General features: G+C 40.8%; 1 protein-coding gene across 1 annotated transcript in view; it reads left to right on the top strand.

The window, feature by feature from the left end:
• The window catches only part of KLHL29 (kelch like family member 29), a 510,263-nt gene that overhangs the window by 453,115 nt on the left and 41,546 nt on the right, over nucleotides 1–15,602 (top strand). The window contains exons 10-12 of the mRNA XM_067544703.1: nucleotides 9,654–9,852; nucleotides 12,641–12,823; nucleotides 14,835–15,015. Of these exons, the coding sequence (XP_067400804.1) occupies nucleotides 9,654–9,852; nucleotides 12,641–12,823; nucleotides 14,835–15,015 (563 nt within the window). The remainder of the gene's footprint in view (nucleotides 1–9,653; nucleotides 9,853–12,640; nucleotides 12,824–14,834; nucleotides 15,016–15,602) is intronic.

Raw genomic sequence — 15,602 nt, 5'->3', positions numbered from 1 at the left:
CTCTGTCTAAATAGTATCTTAATGGCACCTGAGAACAAGAGCTTTGTAGACAAATTGAAGGTAATTTAGAGAAGAGCCAAACAAATGATTAAAGGACTAGAGGAATTGATTTAGAAGGAAAGATTAAAAGGATTGAATATGCTTGACGTGGTCTAACAATAGCTAAAGTGGGATAACTGTCTACAAGTGTTTGAAGAGGAAAGGAGAGGAATTACCTAGGGTGCTGCAAGGAAGAATAACCACTGCAGGGGCGATGGGATAAAATTGAAGCAAGGCAAATGGTTGAATGAACACCCTGCACACCAATAAGTGTGTATCTAGGATGAAGGAAAAGGAGGAAGATGTGGAGATGGAAGAGTGGCATTATGGCAAAAGTTATAAATGCCAATGAACTACCTTTTGACAATTAAAACGAATGGCAATAAAATTATTTGGGTTAGGATGCAGGGAATAACAAACAAAGGAGCAACAGTGGATTTCTGGAAGAAAGAAAAACAGGCAACTCTCAAGGTACTTGGATGCAATACTCATAGGGAATTTTAAATACCCAGATAACACTTACAGCCAAACACGCAGCATCTGAAAGGTTCCATAGTTATGAAGGCCAATTTAATGATCCAGAAAGTAGAAAAAACACTTTGAGTCTTTTCCTTAGCAAAGGTTAGAAAATGATGGGAAAATTCAAAATGGCAACATTCAGTACCAGGAAGCTACTTAAATTCATCATAGTAAGAAATAAATTCACTGAACAATGTAGTTCAAGAGTGTTAGGCTTCAGGAAAGCAAATATGGGGTAAGTATGAAATGAAGGTTGGGATTTTCAAAGGAGCCGATGGGAGTTAGACACCCAACTTCTTTTAAAATTTAATGAAATTTGAGTGCCTAGATCCTTTGGAAATCTCATCCCCAGTGACTACAATAATAGAAGAACGTATTGAAAGCCTCCCCTTTGGAAAGCAGAAGAGTCCTAATTAATAATTAAGGTGCAACAAACTCCAATTTCTCTGAAAATGAAGAGCACAAGGAATGAGATGTAATCATTGTGTCTTCACATAGTGACAGACTGCTCAAAGATCTGAGGTTTAAATAAATTATTTTCTAGGGGGCCAATCAGACAAGAACATTCAGAACCAATACAGGCTCAGGAAACAGAATGAGTGAGTTAATACTAGTCCCAGGGGTCAAGGGGAATAAAAAATACATCAAGAGAAGAAGTGGTACAAGAGAGAAAACAGGCCCATTAATTAATAAATGAGTAGAAAGATGGAGTTCCTGTTACTCACTAATGGCTGGTATACTCAACTCTTGTTTTTAAGGGATACCATCAACTTGAAATATAGTTTATTTAATTTTTTTTTAAAAGTTGAAAGTAGCTTTGGGAGCTACACCTGCCCTGAAATCCCCCCTCAGTTTTTGTGGCTTTCCGAACACATCTTCCTCTACCTTTAACAGTACTTTTCTCTCTTCTCTTGCTGAGGAAACTGAATAACTAAGGCCTCAATCCTGCAAACACATGCATGTGCAAAGTAGCTGTGTGCATGAGATTACTTGCACTACACATAGTCACGCGTTTATGTCAGTGGCAGAGTCAGGAAGAGAACTCCTGACTCCCAAGTCACCTGATCCAAACGTTAGGCCACACTCCATGCTTTTCTAAATGGAAAGGGAAATGAAGTTCAGCACTGCATTATAAATAGGAAAAATTGTTTCATGTGTGTGTCACTCTGCTGTATGTGTCAGGAGCTCTCTTCCTTTTCAGAGCACATTACAAACACCAACTATTTGATCTTGACAGCATGCCTTTGTGGTGCACACACGTGTGTGTAGAGGTATATAGGTAGGTGTGTATTTATAATCGGAACAAATGAAATGTCAATCATTGATAGTTGTATCTTTTGTTACTTTCTGAGGACATTTATTTTGGTAGAGTATAGTCAGCAGAACGAGAAATTTGTGATAAGAAATCCTGAGTGTAATGAATTAATGATTCATCACCCTGTGTGCTTAAATATAACTTCATCACATTACATCTAGAAATACATGTTCATGTGCTGCTCCGTGAACTGTTTGGAGAACAGGATAGCAGCACCTTTTATGCAATGCTGATGACATTATAGTGTTTAGTCAACTGTGCTGCCATAAAGATGTCATGTTAAAACTTCATTTCGAGAAGCAAAACGGGTGCTATTCTCCTCTTGCTGTGCATGGGATTTATACATGTAGCTCCCTCCATTGAGCACTGTGTAGTCGAGGGCCTGAGAACCACACTTCATTCCAAATGTTCATCTCATTATGTTATAAGGTTTCCAACTATAATGATACTCAACTTTCATAGTTAGTGCATTTTCAGTTCAAAGAAATTGAACCATACAGGCTAAACAGTAATACATAGTAAACCTGCTGTGCACACCAGTGAGCAGAGATTGTATCTGGCCTTGTTCTAACACTTGTAAATGTGGAAGATGTTGTCAGAAAGAGCGCATGTGCTACATACCCATGGGCAATATGCATTGAAGTGGTTATCTTAATTACCGGTTAGCACTGTGGTACCCCAAAAGTAAAGCTTTGCTTTGTTCTAGTGAAGCTGCAAATCAGCAACTGGTGGTGCTGTCTGTGAGAGCCGAGAGTGCTCAAGAACTCTGTTTCAACGTTCAAAAAACAGCCAGTTCCCAACTGATATGACACTTGGACACCTACAGTTTGCTTGGCTTTGTGGTCATGTAGGGAGTTCTAGTTCAGAAGATCATGGATGATTTCCAGCAACAACTGAAAGATGGGGACAGGTCAAGATTCTTGCCTGGCACTAATCCACTGTGCCTTGTCTCTCTGCCACAGGAAACTTCTTGATTCCTAGCATTCATTACCAGCGCAGCTCAACGTGCAGTGCATCACCTGACCACCAATCCAGGAACAAAGGGATAACCTCTGCTTTTTACAAATGGGTGCCCCCTACAGGTCTCAGTGTGTTATTGTTGGTGTAACGTTGCTGCCACCTCAGTGTTATCCCGTAATTGTTTAACAGTACAGCTGAGTTTTTGCTGCAGCTGTCAGATTAGAAACCTTTATTTTGTCTCTAAAATCCAGTTGAATTTGAACCCAGTCTCTGTCTGAGAGGGCAAAGAAATCTTTTTAAGGCTGTGATGTATTAATCTTCTTAGTCTCTGGGATGAATTGAATGTGTTTTTAGTTTAATTTAAAATGTTAAAAAAAGTCTCTTAGAATCATGCTTAAACAGCTGAAACAGCAATTTGTTAGACTAAAAACCCATCTTAATATGGCTAATCTTACTTCTGTATTTGTACTTCTAGCTAAAAAATGTTTCTTTAGGCAGCTAGCACAAAGGGTCTTTTGTCTGAAAGACCAGTAAAACTGAGAGACAGAAGAACTAGAAGGCATCAGGGAAACATTATTTTGACCTCTCTGGGCATTACTTCAGAAATGTCAAAGATCTTGATAGCTTTCCAGTGTAATATTTAAGGAGCAGGAAATTTGATTCTGCAACAGTAAACATATTTCCTAAAACCAGGCTGTATACTATTGTGCCATAGCCTAAACAGAAGCACCGTGATAGTCCTTTAAAGCATACCTTTGAGGATTGTACTAGCTTGGGGATTTGAGAGTAAAAAGCCATTTTTTTAACGTGCTACTGAACAGAGTTTTGAAAGTCAGTTGTCAGAATAAAGCCCACTTTCTATAAACTGCTAGTACAAGAAATGTAATTAGTAGGGGAAGAAAGGTCACAAAAAGTTTAGCAAAGTAAACCTCATTCAGGCCACCAAGCAGAAATAAAAACGGCACTAACATATTCTGTGATTCCGTTGGTTGACTGCTGTTCTGACTGCAGAGGTGGAAGGAGCATATACAGAAGTTAAGCACATAAACTATGCGGGGTTAGATATATGGATGGGACATCTCCAAGCAGCCAGAAAAGGGTCTTGATGGCGCAACAGATAGCACCATTCTGCTGAGTCAGCACTGACCCAATAATATTTTACACTTACATAACAATTTATCTCTTCAATTTACTGTGAAAACTGTAACCAGTGAATGTCCCATGATAGTGCTGGGGGCTTTATGCTGTCAGAGGAGGTCTCAAACACAGGTCATGACCATGTGTGGTCATTAAAGTTCCCACAGGATAGGACCATTAACCACAAAGTCTTGGCCAAATTCCAGTTTGGGTTCTTGCTTTCTGCCTACTAGAACCACAGCGATGTGTGTGCACCACTGCTCAGTATGATCTGATTGGTATAACCCTGAGCTATCTCATGCCACCTTATGGTTAGCTACATTCGCTTACTGCGTTACATCTAAATTTAGATTGGAAGCTGTATGGGGCAGGAACCCTGTCTGTTTTACAACATAAAGGTATTTTGTCCTGGGTTTTATAAATCCTCATGGACTCAGGCTATGTGAAGAAGCTGCTGATCAGCTGAGCCAATGAAGTTGATAGCAATCTGGCAAACGTATATGTGCCACAGCAGTCAACCGACGCCAAGTCTGTCTGCCCCTGCCCCAGTGGCTTCCCAGTGAGTCCCCCTTACTCGTGAGTTGTCAAGCCAGCTCTTCCCCACCCCCCCATGGAGAGCAAACGCTACAAAGAGTCCGTGAGGGGCTCTAGCCTTCCATCACCTACTGACTGTGATTCCACCAGCCAGATCCTGAGCAAATCCTGAGTAAATCAGAATAGTGCCCTTGACGTCAATGGAGCCACACCAGTTTACACCAGTTGAAGAGCTGGCCTGTCCGTTCCCACTCATGCCTCATCCCCACACTCATGCCTCATCCTTTCTTTGTATTGCACTTATTTAATTTACATGGTAAACTTCTTGGAGCAGAGCCTTGTGTAAACAATGGGCTAAATTTTCAAGGGGTTGCAACATGGTTTGCCTTTTAGCATCTGAAAAAATGAATTCACAGATTCATAGAATTTAAGGCCAGAAAGGGCCGTTATCATAATCTAGTCTGACCTCCTGCATAGAATTACACTAAGTGACTGCAGGTACAAATCTGAATATTTGCATCTCTGACTACCCAATTTGCACTTGCATTCAGTGAGAGATGCATGCTCTAAAATTTGCAGCCACACTTGAATTAGAGGTGCAAATTGTAGGCCCAGATTTGCATCCTCAAAAATGGAGGCTGCTCTTTGAAACTTTTGCCCTTTTTGAAAGGTGTCCTGCACATCTATTGTATGAATAATAATAATGTAAAAGGGAACAATAGAAGTTATATAAGTGTATGAGGAGCAAGGGAAGGACAAAGAAAAGGAAGAAAGAATAAATAACAGACAGTAAGAAGGTTGAAATGCTTAATAGTACTTATTCCAGTCTTCAATAAAAAGGATAATGGTAACAAGATATTTAGTACAATCCTAGCTAATGAGGCTATGAAGCAGTCATGAGGCAGAATCAGAACGGAATAGGCTACAGAATCCCTAGACCACTTGAATGTACTTAAATCAGCAAAGCCAAACGAAACTCGCCACCGTCAACTATAGTCCTTAAAGTAGGCAGCATGAAAAGCCATTGGTTTATAAAAGTCTCTACCATTTTCTAGAGACAGTGAGATTATACATACCCTACAAATCCCTTGGTACAAAACAATGAGATTACACATACCCTTAATGCAGGCAGTAATCAGAAAGAGCAGCAACTGCATGTGCTCTCTCTTTCCCACATACAGCTGTATTTCTATTGCTGTTTGGGTGGGGAAAGAATAAGAGTGAAAAGTGGCATTAGCTTTGATATTGACATTAGCTTTCATGCTGATGAGAGAGCAACATGTTCTAATTATTATTAGCCTTCCCAATGAGCCACAAGCTCAGACAGAGAGAGAGAGGGAGAGAAACAGAATTACAGTTTCTCACTAATCTAATTAAGGAAAGGTGGGCGAAAGAGAGAGAGAGTATGCTTTGTTAATTCCTCAGCCGTTGCCTCATTTATTCTAGGAGGCATGAGGGGAAGAACGTAGTATCTTTGGGTGTTGAGTCAGGAGAATTGCCTCTCGTTGCTGGAGGGGAGTTCTCCCCTTAAATTCCCATTTAAGCTGAACATGGAGACACCCTGGTGTCTAACACCAGGTTCTAATTTAATGACATGAGTATTTGCAGATGTTTTGTCTTACTTGGCAGCATGGCTGCTTCCCGCACAGGGCCTATGGGAGAGGTAGAAGAGGCAGCTTTCGGACGTACCAGGCTGCGTAAGAAGGTTGGTTGGCCTACCTTGGCTGTAGATTTGTGCATAGTCCAGTTTCTCCATTATTTAAACTATTATTTAGCAATTCCTTTTAGTTCACTACAGCATGGGGATTAGCATGGCTAAACTTTGATGTCCCCAGCAATATCCTCATCATTCCTGGTGTCCTAATTCTGCATTTCATCTTGGCTCCTCTGTAAGGTTAAACGCCCACAGACTTCTTAAAAAAGGCACTTCCTGAAATCAGAGCTTTACCTCCCACTGCCATATGTCGACTATGCTCCCTCTCCCACAGTTTAGCATCGTTTTAATGACATTAAGATGTCTGCAGCCAAGTCCCTGGCATTTGTGACTCTAGGAAAAGGGCATAACATATTTTTCCCCTCTGCAATAAATTTTAGTAGAGAAAAGAAGAGAGAGTCATTGAAGGATCTTTGATTTCACTGTATGGAATCCTTTTAAGACAGGTGTTAGGGCTCAGATTCTTACCTGTGCCAAGCTACTCCACTGATGTTCTGCCAGACACAACTGTCACAAGTGGGCTCACTGAATCTCCCTAAGGCTGCTTCTGTGGGTTTGGTGTAGATTAGAGTAGGGTAATCTGGTCAAAAAGGGGAGCTGGCAGTGTCTGGTCAGATGTACTGACCGGACACCAAAAGTCCAGTTATCGCAGGCAGGGATCTGGGGGAGGAGGAGGCTCCAGGTCATCAACAGGCAGGCTCCACATCAGGCTGCAGCTCCTGTCCCAGCCTCCGAGCAGAGGGACCCCAGCTCACGGCGGGGAGGGAGGAGGAGAGGATTGAGTGATGAGGAATGGGGAGGAGAGAGAGCAGTGAGCGATGGGGGATGGAGGGGAGAGGAATGAGCAGGGGCGGGGCTTTGAAGGGAAGAGGTGGAGCAGGGGAGGGATCTGGGGGAAGAGGTGGAGTCTTGGGGGGAAGAGGCTGGGCGGAGTCATTGGGGAGAGGTGAGGCGGAGGAGCCAATTCTTAGAAATTAGCAAATTGGCAACCCTATGTTAGAGCAGCCTTGGATCTACTCTAATCTACACAAGTGGCTTTGACCCCCAAAGAGCCAGATGGGAATAGCTGCAGGGTAGCCTGCTAAGACCACACCACCTGCATGCCTTTCTCCGCCTTTGACTTACCCTCTACACTTAGGGAGAGTCCCGATATTCAGGGCTTTTTCTTATAAAGGCACCTATTACTCCCCACCCCTGGTCCTGATTTTTCACACTTGTTCTCTGGTCATCCTACCTACACTACAGGCTGTAGGATGGGTGGCATAGAACCCAGTACAGGTGGCTCTATACTCACTGAGGACACCTCCCTCCCCAGAAGGAGAAACCCCTCTGTTTTCTACTCCCCCTTACACCACTTCCTTGGAGAAGTGGATCACGGTGAGGCTCAGGATTGAACCCAAAGAGTCCTTCGTGGAAGTGTTCGGCCTTATGTAAATGTACCTCCCAGATCTCATGTTGTATTAAGGAAGGCTCATGGATTAGAACAGGGTAGTCAGCATTTGCTTCTGGTCTTTTTTCTGTCACTGTGTAACCTTGGGCAAGTCACTCTAATCATTTTGCCTCAGCTTCCCCATCTGTAAAACCTGCCTGCCTCCTGGTGTGTTGTGAGGCTTACTGTAATTAATGCAAGCAAAACATTTTGGGCTCTTCAGACAAAAAGATGCTACGTAAGTCTAAAGTTGTTCTTCCTGTGTTATTTAGTATAGTTGTGACGTTCAGAGGTGTTATTGCTATGCAAACACGCACTCATCTCTTATCAGAAAACTGGACATTTCAGACTGCCAACCTTTTCCTTGTCTATTACACTCTGTTAAATGAAGCGATTGGATTTTGTGAAAACCTGCATTCTTCTCTCTGCCAGACTGAACCCATTTCAGGCACATCACATGCTCATTTTAACTTAGTTTATATCATCACAGTGACATGGCTTTAAGGAGGTAGGTTAGTGCAAACTCCTACTGGAAAGAGATAATTGCATTTCCTTCCAAACTGATGCCTGTGTTTTAAATGTATTGCAGGGAAGTGGGAAGTTGTAGAAGATGTTCCTGGTAAGAGTGTGATCACTTGTCACCTAGCAGGGTGGAAACAATTGTGCACATTAGAACTTGAGAAATATTTCTAACCAACCTGTGCTCACTTATCCTTCCTTTTCTACATACCCATATCTCTACATTCTTCCTCCACTGCAGCTGTGACCTGATCCCCAGACATTGTAGAGGCACTCAAACACTAAGGTGATGAACATGGTTTAAACAACTAAATAGACGGTTGGATTCCAGAAAGTAATGAGCACCTGCAGCTCAGTGGCAGTTTTGGGGGTTCAGCACTTCTGAGGATCAACCCCTTAATCTTCAAGAATATTTCCTTGCCTTTTGGCCTCAATCCCAGTTGGGGCCTTTGGGTGCTCCCGTAATATAAATGTTTACTAATAATAATAGTCTTTGATGCTTTTAATAGTCACCTTTCTTTTACTGACTGTTCTCTTCTAAATATGCATCCATAGTTCTTATTGTCTTGATATGTTCCCTATATCCAACTCCACAAATGCATTCTCCAGCTCTTCTATTTCTCACTGTGAAGTATTCTGTGATATGTTGTAGGATAAACAGTTATTTAAAATCAGTTCTCAGTGAATGGACTCTTCATTTATCACTTGCAATTTTCTCTTTTGTGGTTTTGTTTTCCTTTAAGCCATAACCAGTGATAGACAGCGTCATTTATTCCAATGTCCTTTGCACTACATGGTTTATTTTATTTATATAGAAGCGGGGGTCGAGTGTCAGTATTTGTGTAGCATCCTTTGGAATTTGATTTCTAGCAAAACTTTGAAGTACACGATTTGTTTCACCAACAAATAAATCCTATTAATTAAAAGGTATTTAACAAATTGGATGGTGTTTTTCAATCTCCACCAGAGAGGCTATTCAAACCCAAGCTGTTCATCTGCTTTTGTTTTACACAAAATGCTAGAAAAGCTATTTGTTTTCAGTGTAGCAAGTCTTAAATTTCAAGGTGAATTCAGGAAGCTAGAAAGATTAATGCATGTCTCCTGTGCATAAGGTGTTATACTCAGAATCTGCTTTTACAAAATCTTTGTATAACAAGAGTTGCCACCTTTTGAAGATTGTTTTTGTCTCCATATGGGAAACCCCCACGCCCCTCAAAAAGAAAGCCTTCAGAGTGGAGCAGATAAGGAAAGTCTTTTGTCTTTTGCTACCTGAACGGTAATCAAGGTTTGGGGAATGTATGCACGATTGATGAAAATCCGGACTGTGTACAGCAAAATTCAGGTACTGAGGGCAGCTCGAAGTACAATATCTTCCCAAGTTGGGTAATAAGGGGAAATGTTTATGATGGGGGAGGAAGAAATGCAGACATGAAGAAGAAGAAATGGTTGAAATCAAGCACTAAGGCTTCCATGTGTTCTTTCTCCAGTATGCTGCAGAGTTGCTGGCAGTGGTCCGCCTACCCTTCATCCATCCCAGTTATCTGCTAAATGTTGTTGACAATGAGGAGTTGATAAAGTCTTCAGAGGCCTGCCGGGATCTAGTGAATGAAGCAAAACGTTATCACATGTTACCGCATGCCCGACAAGAGATGCAGACACCGAGAACCCGGCCCAGGCTATCAGCAGGTAAAGCAAAGCTAGCTTCAAAGAAAAAGCTCTCTGATCTGATATTTCCTGCAGTTGCTGACTAATTGGTTCAGACTGTCTCTAGTTTGCATAGGAAGGGAGGGGTAAGTGTCATTCCTTTTCCTTTCACGGGCGTTTCAGAGAAGAGAGATGGTGTGAGTGCAGGATTAGGAGCCAGGGAGTCCAGAGTTCTAATCCAAATTCCAACCCTGACTCCTTCTGTGGCATTTAGGCAAGTCCAAAAACCTCCCCCTCTTTTGATTTACTCTATTTTGGGGAAGCCAAACCTTTTAGACACCTGCATCAAAATGACCGAAGTTGGGAGCCTAAAGCTATAAGCACCTGAATCCATATTTAGGCACTTCAATGAGTTGCTGGTTTTTGAAGAAGTATTAATTTTAATGACACCCCTGGGTGCTCAGCACTTCTGAAAATGGAGCCCTAAGTGCTTAAAGTTGGGTGCTCACAACTAGACAACACTTCTAAAAATTTGGTGTCTGCTTTCAGTACTTCAGATTCTCCAGTACAATAATCTTTTTTTACTTTCCTCTCAGGATATTGTGTGGATCAGTTGACTGATAGTTGTGACTCAATTTTTATTTTCACAGCACTGTGTAAATGTATTCTTATTTCAATACCACACGTCTTATAATATCAGATCAGGTTGTTTGTTGCATCTAAAACAAAAGGCTCACAGAAGAATATATTACATTTAAAAAAAACAACACACACACATCTGTGGAGAAAGAGCCACTTCAAGAAGCTTTCCACATGGGGAATACATGTGGTTTTTGTCTACTAAAAATAAACAAGAAGCAAGTCTCCAGTGTAATAAGTCAGTCTGTATCAAGGCAGTATTAGAAAATTTTGAAATATTTGTTACTCTGAAAGTTAGTACAAATAGTATGTATCAAACTGCAACAAGAAAGAATCAGATGTGGAAGAAATATGTGAAACTTTCCTATGTGTTATGCTTGTTGCTTCTTCCGTGCAAGTACGATGACAAGGCTAAGCAGACTTCCTGATGAAGCTAGTACGGTACCGTATATCAAGCATCATCATTTGCTGCTTGTGGAGACTGCCTAATCAAAGCACTTTTCAGAAGGAGGAAATATAGATGACTTTCAATAACAATCCGCACTAAAAAATCTTTCACTGACGATGGCTAATGGTGTGATGTTTGAAGGGATTTTTGAAAAGTGCTTATTTTATCTTTGTATATAAAATTGTAGATGTAATGCAAACCTTTTTCAGAAGCTTGTTGATGAGGGGAAAGTAATTCTCTTGGGATAAGGGAGGATGATTTTATTTTTTTAGGTCAGAGTCTAATTATATAGAACCATGTTATTTTGCATATTGTCTATGTCCATGGGCATACAAAGGATCGCAAAACATCCTTTGTGGATCTGCTGCAATGTGTGAGATGCCCTCTTGAGGTCATTTATTAGTATCAGATTATCTTTGGCACATCTGATTATTGTCTGGTATATACTAAAAATAATGATCTCTCATTATTCAGAAATATTTATTTAAAACGGTATAGTCTTTTAGGTTCATATCTTAATAAGAGAGTAAACTTGTTTGAATGACACTTTAAATATAAAAAATCAAAAATCCAGAGGATGGAGGACAACAATCCAATAATCTGAGTGAATAGTACTTTGCACCAGGGCATTCTGTTTCTGCAGTTACACTAAGCACTAAATCCAAAATATCTCAAGCACTTGACAATGAGCGTTTCAGGCCAGCACGTGTCAAGCAGTTAAAATGTGATGTACCATCGGAATCCAGCATAGGGATAAGTCCTGAGAGTCTTGCTCAGATTTAACTCAGTCCAGCTGCTGAGTAAACTGTGAGCTAAAACCCCAGAATAGTGGCCCCAATAACTACAGTGGTGTGTCACCCATCCATACCAGCAGTGAATTTGGCCCACTATACACCTAAGGTTAAAGGTTTTGGAAATCTCTGGCTGCACAGATAAATTTAAATCAACAAGCTTTTTAAGGAATGGATTGTCTCTTCACTATGTGTTTGTAAAGAACCTAGCACAATGAGGCCCTGATCCAGGAATGAGGGTCCTGGGCACAATCGCAGAGCAGATATAACAATAATAATTAACAATAACTAGGTATAAAAAGGCAAAGTTTGTTTGGGATAAGCACATAGGAGTATTTTGGAAAAGCCCTTTGAAGGAGAGGACAGGAAATGAACTTAAAAGTTGAAGAAATGCAGCCAGGAGGGATGAAGCCTAAAACGTTTCCATACATCAGTCTCTGGTGTGAGGGTACATTAATCAAGGAGAAAGCCAAATGACCGTTTACATGGTTAAGGGCAAATCTTGAGCCCACTGAAGTCAATGTCCATCTTTCAATACAGAGGCCTTTATATTATCTTTCCCCCATTACATTAGGGTTTTATATCCAAATACAAAGTTGCTGCCAACCCTCCTTATTAAACCCTGCTGTGTTTAAATTGTTTCTCCTCACCCACCATTATCACCATGTCCCCTTCACTGTCTCCTCATCCCCCTCCTGTTTTATCATACAGCCTACAGTGTTTTTTGTAGGTAAGCCTTTAATAAGTGTCTGAACTGCAACAATATTCAAAAAACCAAAGTATAAATGATGGCCTCATTGTAGACTACTGGAAACCCAAAAAAGACTTCTTTTTCTAGGTGTTATTTAATGGGGATGGAGAAATGGATTGACTGCAAAATGCTTTTAGATAGCTTACCACCTCGTGAGAGATGACACTTTCTTAGAATGTATTTTGGTTAATTGCATCGTAGGTGTAGCCGAGGTAATAGTCCTAGTGGGAGGTCGTCAGATGATTGGCATGAACCAACGAGCTTTAACGGCAGTCACTTGCTTAAATCCTCAAAATAATAAATGGTATCCATTGGCCAGCCTGCCTTTCTATGATCGGGAGTTTTTCAGCGTAGTCAGCGCTGGAGACAACATCTATCTCTCAGGTAAGCAGCGTACAAATTAGGCACAGAAAAACACTGGCTCCTTGTAAACCATACTGTACAGTGCAAGAAGGGAGGAATGTGTGCCACTTTTATCCAATCACTCTGGGGGGGGGAGAAGGAAAAAAAATACAAACATGCTTTTATCACTCTCCATTTCACTTCAGCGCCATTTTCGTCCCAGAATAGTCAATAGCACATTTTCAGTTATATAGAGAATAGATTTGACAACCATCAAGCCTGTGAAAAGATTTCCGTGCTGCAGTAACACAGTTTGAAATGGTGGCTGAAGTTGGGTCTAAATGATGGGTTGCTACATTCAAGACAGATTGACTGAGCTGCTGAATATGTGTCCTACACTTACAATATTTATTTACAAGATTGTTCACACGTTGTTGAAATCTCTTTTTTGATAGTATACTGTAGCTCTATAATCTAGTTAGGTTCAATGAAACTGAGCCCACACTCCTGAAAAGGGTTTATCTAAAAGAGTTGCCAACTACAATTGGTGCTCATAGTATAAATATGTCTGTTTGTATTCAATCATATGGTACTTTTCCTTGGATTGGGGGAAAAGGGGAACCTGCAGTAGGTAGTTATAAGGATCCCCCCTCATGGTCGCTGAGTGAAAGTTTGATTATGTCTAAGAATAGAAGGAATCTCAGGCAGTGAGTGGTTTTGAATTCCCCCATCACTTCTCCTTATGCTGACTAGAGGGGTGATAGAGACCCCAGGAGCAGAAAAAAAAGTTATTGCTACCAATTTAACCAAATCTCTTTGTGTTTCTACCAGAGGTAAGTTCCCCAGTGGATGTCTTTGTGCATTCCTGGCCTTTTTGTTAACCTATTTCCTAATAGGAATCCTATTAGGAATCCACATTCCAGACTGTGTAATAACTAGTATTGTGCAAAATATTAATAATAAATCCAACCTCCCCCCCACAAAGTTTATTAGTTCCCTTTCCTATGAACCTGGTGAATCTGGGCCAGTTTATGGTATTGGGTGGAAGGCATGTAAAAGTTAGGAGCCTCACATGATTTCAGTGCAAAACTTGTTGAGTACCACTGGGTTTTCTGCTTTGCTCAGACCTGAAACACAAAGCAAAACTCAAAGTAAAATAAAATAAAAACACCTGAACCTGCTGTGTACCACAGTGCATAGCACAGGAGTCTTAATGAAATATCCTTTGGTAAAGCATTACTGAGAAAGAAGCATGGTTTTGTCATTAAGGCATAGAACTGAGCCTCTGGTTTCTGTTCCTGGCTCACCAACTAACTCCTGGGGTGGTCTTGTATAAATCACATGCCTTTCTGTTCCTCAGTTTCCTATTCTGTAAAACAAGAATAATACTTACCCACTTTATGGGGTTTTGGGCAGTGAAACACTTTGACATATTCATTTAGAAACAGCTACACCAATATCCAGTACTAGTATATTGTTTGATCATTTTAAACTCTTGGGCAGTGCCTATAATACTGATTCCGCACTGTACCATATATATTAAACTTAACATGGAAGTGATGCCTGAAAATTAGGAGTTAAACCTTAAAATCCCCTTATTTTTTATATATGTGTGCAAAACTTGTTTCTATTCTTGTTAGGTTAACTGAATTAAGCATTCTGAATTTCAGAGTGGATAGTGTCTAGCAAGCCAGTCAGTCTCTGCCACATGACACATGCTTGCAAGAGTGCAGTAATTTAATAGATTGGAAGTTATTTATGGATGTTGGACGGGTATATTCCCTTATGCACATGTCCTTCTTAGTCTGACATCTTGATTTCCTCATGTCATCTTTTAAAAAAAACCCAGAACCTTTGAGACGCATGAAGAAATGACACAGATCTGCATCACAGGAACAGATGCTCACTATTGAGGGTGATTTGTTTTAATTAGTCAAATGTCATTTGAAGAGCTTTTACTTTGTAACTGGCTTTGATTGCAACATACAGTGAACTGCCTGCATCCAAGTTCTCACCTAATTCTCTCCTTTTCTCATCCATACCTGGGTGGCAGGTGGCATGGAGTCTGGTGTCACGCTCTCTGATGTCTGGTGTTACATGTCCTTACTTGATAACTGGAATCTCGTATCCCGAATGACAGTCCCAAGGTGTCGGCACAACAGCCTGGTGTACGATGGGAAAATTTATACCATTGGAGGCGTTGGTGTGGCAGGCAATGTTGATCACGTGGAAAGGTAACGATCCCCTCCCAAAGTAATTATTTGACAAGTGATGTAAAAAGGCACTCTTGACTCAAAGGAGCTCCAAAATTTAGATTTTGTCAAAACAAGCTTTTCCAGAAGCTAAGAAAAATAGAAATGTTTACCCTTTTTATAAAAGTGCCAGTGGAAATAATTGTATTAAAACAAACACGTAGCAGCTCATTGTCACATGTTATGCAAATTATGACATGAATTAATAAACTTTGGCTTTAAAATATTGTGTGGATTTAGTGCTGGTGAAAGGCATCACACTGAGACCTCTGGGGCATGAAGTTTTCTATTTATCTCCAGAGCAGCAGCAGGGCAAGCTTCTCACACGCACGGCACTGGCAGAGTGCCTCAGCCCTGATCTGACTCAAGCAGATATTATTCTAGGGCTTATAGGTTCTGTCCTGTTCTTGGCCTCTCCTCTGAGTCTGCCAGTTAGTGCAAAGTATAGTGGTAAGGTTGTGATGTGGGGACTGGAGTTGAGACATACCAAACTCATCTTATATAGGCATCCATTAGATGGGAACACTTTTCAAGCCGTATTGAGATGTGCTGAATAGAGTATGGTGGGA

This window comes from Emydura macquarii, unplaced genomic scaffold (genome assembly GCF_026122565.2).
Source record: "Emydura macquarii macquarii isolate MOO-44397 ecotype Brisbane River unplaced genomic scaffold, CSIRO-AGI_Emac_v2 contig_1027, whole genome shotgun sequence".
In the NCBI taxonomy this organism is placed as follows: domain Eukaryota; kingdom Metazoa; phylum Chordata; order Testudines; family Chelidae; genus Emydura; species Emydura macquarii.
This window is presented reverse-complemented; position numbering and strand designations above follow the sequence as displayed.